Source organism: Trichechus manatus, unplaced genomic scaffold, assembly GCF_000243295.1.
Source record: "Trichechus manatus latirostris isolate Lorelei unplaced genomic scaffold, TriManLat1.0 scaffold00093, whole genome shotgun sequence".
Classification (NCBI taxonomy): Eukaryota; Metazoa; Chordata; class Mammalia; order Sirenia; family Trichechidae; genus Trichechus; species Trichechus manatus.
In genome coordinates, this window is record NW_004444029.1 from 9107523 (window position 1) to 9112752 (window position 5230).

The window sequence follows — 5230 nt, forward strand, 5'->3', positions numbered from 1 at the left end:
GTATTTTCTGGCTTATACCTAGCTGTCACACTAACTTCTAACTCTGAACCGGGGCTATTTACAGCGGGTGGCTGTGTGTGGAAAGAGCAGATTTCGTGTCTGAAGCAGGGTATTACCGTTGGGACTTTGGCTGTGTTGTGACTGACCACCTGTGTCTCCTCAGCGGGCGAGCCCTCCCTGGACCTGCACGGTGTGTCTTCACACTCCATGGAGCCCCCGTTGGGGAGCAGCACCATGCACAGCAGTGCACACGTGGCCTTAACAGAACCCGCTCCAGAGCCCCCGCGAAGCAGCTCTGCCCACGCCACATCCCCTCCGCCTGCCACCTCTTTTCATATCACCTTTTCTAACCAAGGAGAAGTGGCCCAGAGTTCAGCAGGTCCCAGCGTCTTTGTGGCAAATTATGTGTCGGTGAGGAGCAATGAGGTGGTCCCGGATGACGACGAGATGGATAACTTTTTGCCAGATGCCCACTGGACCACTTCACAGGTGCGCTCTCCTGCACGGGACATTACAGTCAGCCCCCTCGGGCTGCCCACAGATGCGCCAGGAGCTGTGCTGACGTCGTCCTTACCCGTTATTTCTTTACCCAACCAAGAAGTGGCATCCACCTGGCACCACGCCGCGCAGCCATCCCCGACAGATGCCGAACCCCCCCGTGGTCCCAGCCTGTCTCCATCAGCTTTTCCCACTTCCAAGGGCTTGGTTCCGACTCTGGGCAGTAATTTGGTGCTTTATCCCACTGACGCGTTTGGGCACTGGTCAAGCAGGACTTTGCTGGAGAGTGTGGCTTCAGTCGTGGAGGATGCAGAAACCCTCCCCTCGGGTTCTCCGTCTCCAGTGCCCGAGACGGTAGGCGATGGCCTCACTCAACAGCCGTCTCTCCCCGTAGGGGAGGCCACGCAGCTCCCTGAGCAGGTTCTGGCAGCAAGTACAGATGGCCGTGCTGAGGCGACCACCATTTTGAGTCAAGGTTTAAAAAGCACCGTTTCTCCACAAATATACCCGACCACACCTGTGCTAAACACAGCCCTTGCTTTCAGCAGCACCACAGATTCTACTTCGTTTTCAGCCCCCCTTGTATTTGTACCCTTTTCTACTCCATCACCTGATGTTTGGGATCACCCTTTTCTTCCTAGCAACTCCAGTGAAACGTCCGAACCACCCAGTAACTCAGTGTCCCCACCTCATGTGGCTGACGTGCCTGTCCTGAGCCCCATGCCTTTCTCTAGACTGCGTGCGTGGTGCGTGTCCTGCAGTCTGTCTTCACCTCAGCAAGCTCTGTCCTCAAGCTTCCTGGAGAAAGATGTGGGCTCGGCGGACGGCCCTGAGACCTTGTGTTTGACCATATTGGAAGCCAGCAGCCTCACTCCACTGGGTAGCATAGCAACAGCCGACTTCTCCGAATTTGAGGAGACTCCTCAACAATTTAATACACTTTTCCCCTCAAGACCTGTAGTTTCACTTTCTTCTCCATCTGTGGAAATCCCAGAACCGAGCCTCAGTGCCTCAGCTGAGGTGGACATGAGTAGCGTTGTGTCCACACACATTTCTCCTCCCTATGATCACCCTTCTGTCACAGGGTCACTTGAGTCTTCATCCTTCAGCTCTTCCTCAGTTATAGAAATTGAAGTCATGTCATCCAGTGTTTTCCTTGACTCATCTTTCTCTGTCACAGCAAATAAAAACACCTCGTCGCTTGCTATCACAGACTCAAGCCTTTTCACGCCCTATAGTTTGGTTCCTTCGGTAGAATCTTCGCTTTTCTCTGACCAAGAACCACCTAGTTTTTCCCAACACAAAACTGGAAGTGTTTTGGATTTTGCATCCAGCTTTTTCTCGACGCCTCTGCTGGAGTTCAGCAGCTTGGTATCTTCATCCTCAGAAGTTCTGGCATCTGCGTCTGCCGTATCAAGTGATTTGTCGATGTTTATTTCTCAGGCGTTTTCTACACTGGTGGAGGCATTTACGTCATCTGCCTCTGTCAGTTGGCAGTCACCTCTGTTTTCTGTTCCTAATTCCACAGACCTTGGATTTTCCCAGCTCTGGCCAAGTTCAGACCCTCTTTCAAACACATTCACTTTTCTACCTGGTTACTCTGAAAGGCCACCACTATCAAGTGTACCATCTGATTCTTTCAAGTTCTCTGAAGCATCAGTGGTTTCACTGACAGATTCTGACACTCATTTTACCTCAGCTTTCACTGAAACTACCTCCTGTTTTGAGTTTTCACTCATTTCCCATGAGTCTGCAGTCACCACACTGGCGCCCTCTAGTTCTGAGTCTATCTTTGACCTTGCAATTGATGGGACTCTCTTCACATCACCATTGACTGCTTCTCATGCTCCGCCCACGTTCACTGAGTCGCCTCTGTTTTCGACTCCCATGCCTCCTGACGATGACGTCAGCACTACAGATCACCACACGTCTGTCTTACCCTCTTTTTCCACCATCATTCCTACCATGACGGTATCAGTAACAAACGTGTACCTGCCATCAGCTTCTTCATTTGTTTCTGAGGTGACCCCCTCATCTCTCCCCACAGAGCCAATATTTGTGGGCACATCCTTCGTGCCCACAGATTTACCAGTGAACACCTCCACTGAACCCAGCACATCTAATTCCAGTGCTGCTACTGTTCGTACTGTTGACCCCACCCTCGCCCTGAGCAGCAGGACTGCAAGTCAGAACCCCCACAAGGGCTCTACTGCTCTTCCTCTGCCATCTCTTCCTCCGGGGACCACCACCACTCCCGACGCCATGCTCAACACACCACCGCTGATCACCACCAAGCCACCATATGTGTGTGATATCACAGTTCCTGATGCCTATTTGATCACAGCTGGTAAGGTCGCCTGCTTAAAGTTCCTTCTCTTGGTTGGGGTGAGCTTTCTAAGGTGCTCAGGTGGTGCAGATGGTTAACATGCTCGGCTGTTAACTGAAAGGTTGGAGGTTCAAGTCCACCCAGAGGTGCCTAGGGAAAAAGACCTGGCAGTCTACTTCTGAAAAATCAGCCATTGAAAACCCCATGGAGCATAGTTCTACTCTGACGCATATGGGGTTGCCATGCATCAGAGCTGACTCCACATCAACTGCTTTTTTTTTAATTTCCCCCATATGAAATGCTTAAGAAATGTATAGCATAGTGGTTAGGAGTATAGGCATTGGAGTCAGACAATCCCTGGGTGGTGATCCTTATTCCTTTGCCTTTGCTTACCTTCTATGAATTCTGTGGGCATTTATTTAGCCTCTCCAAGCCTCATTTTCCTCATTTATTTAACAAAGATGTTAGTGACACCTACTTCATTGGGTTATCATAAAGATTTGAATGCATTCATGCATGTAAAATACCTAGCCCAGTGCCTGGCTCCCAAGAAGCACTCACAAACCATTACGTATCAGTGAGCAGTAGCAATAAGAACACATTAAAGATTAAAATGAGCCTGAAAAGTTCTTGGTAGCATCTGTGTCCTGTTACGTATAACCCAGTGTGTGCACAGATGGCATGGTTAATACAAATACAACTTTTGTGTTTAGTTCAAATGATGAGTTGAGCAAACGTATAAGGGCAACCCTTGCAATTTCTTATTCGATTGCTGTTCTTACTTTTCCTTTAAAGGAGGGCACTTTGTCCTTATATATTCCTGTAAATGTCACTTGGCTCCTGAGGGAGGAAAAATGGAGTGACGAAACAACGTCTGGATTCAGTCATAGCTCTGATCATGCCCTCAACCTGCCGCCTGAGTTACTAGCCAGCCACGCAAGAGTTTTTCATGCAGTTGCGTGGGCTGCGTTAGCCATGTTAACCAGAGTCCGTGTGATGGCGTGCAGACATAAGATAGACTCCTTTCAAGGATAATTTCCAGTGACAGGGGCCCACTTGACCAGGGTCTACACCTCTTCTTCATGCGAAATGACCTCTGTTGTCCATGATGTCTTGTAGCCTGTTAGTATATGCTTAACTACAACCTGGTATTGATGAGTAGCTGCTTTGGGTGTTGGTTTGGGTGGAATAGGGGATGGGGAGTAGAAACAAATGGCAGGAAAGCTGGATCAGAGTGAAGCAGAGAGGAAAAGAGAGGAAGGGGGAAAGGTGGAGGCGAGGAAGGAGAAAGAGAAAACCATGCTCGGTCTTCTTCTCCATCCCTAGTGAGGGGCCATGGATCCTGCACTCACTAGGGTGGTACTCCACCCTCAGATGTCGGAGCAGCTTGAACCTTTGCTGTCCTTGCTCTCACCCAAAAACCCCTGGGTTCGTAATTGAGCACAAACCATTTGTGCCACCTGGGCACCTTCTTGTTAATTCAGGAGAAATAGTTATTGAGTACTTCGTAGGTAAGAGGTGCTTCTAGAAGCTGTACGGGACTACAGATGAATAAGACATGGTTCCGTCCTTCAGGGAGCCTCGAGTCCAGCGAGGTGGGTAATGAGCCATGTTTCCTTGGCGGCTGTAATAAGAATGGTTGAAGCAGAGTTCTGTAAGAGTGAATACAGCCGGTCCTCATTACTCGTGGATTCTCTGTTTGCGAATTCGCCTACTTACTAAAATTTGTCACCCCAGAATCGATACTTGCAGACCGTTTGTGGTCATTTGCGAGAATGAAGAATGCAAAGTGATTCTGTCATTAGTTTTAAGACTTGAGGAGAGAAAATGGAAAACTGAACAATAATTAATATCAAACGTTGTCTATTTCTGCATTTTGAGAAATTTATGGCAGAGGAAAGCAAAAATAATAGGGAAAAGACGGGGGAGCAGCGATATGTTTACTAAACACGGAGAAACGGGCTTATTGATTAATACGCATTTTTAATAGAACTTTTTAGGTGTGAAAAAAAAGTTAAACATAGCTAGAATAGGAATATTTTGTTTCCGACATAGAATTTTAATATATAGGAATTGTGAAAATCTTTTCTTTCCCAAGATTAATGGTGAAAACCCTTCACTCACTGCTTTGAAAAGTGGGGATGGAAGACCTTGTTTTCTAGAGAAAGATGTTATCTAGTTTTGTTGGGTAACATCTTAAGGTCTTTTCAACTATTATCGCTGAGAGTTTTTAAAGCCTCGTGTTTTGTCATTAGGGGCTGTATTAGTTACCTAGGGCTGCTGTAACAAAGAACCACAAACTGGGGGGCTTATGAGAACAGAAATGTATCCTCTCACAGTTCCAGAGGCTGGGAGTCCGAGATCAGGGTGTTGGCCATGTTGATTCCTTCTGAGGCCCTGAGGGAG

The 5230-nt window shown here is 48.1% G+C and overlaps 1 protein-coding gene across 1 annotated transcript in view; it reads left to right on the forward strand.

Moving 5' to 3' along the window:
• The first annotated feature begins 192 nt into the window (after positions 1-192).
• Positions 193-5230, forward strand: part of KIAA1549 (KIAA1549 ortholog) — a 78311-nt gene continuing 73273 nt past the window's right edge. Inside the window, exon 1 of the mRNA XM_012557298.2 lies at positions 193-2845. Coding sequence (XP_012412752.1) covers positions 208-2845 — 2638 coding nt within the window. The 5' untranslated portion in view covers positions 193-207. The remainder of the gene's footprint in view (positions 2846-5230) is intronic.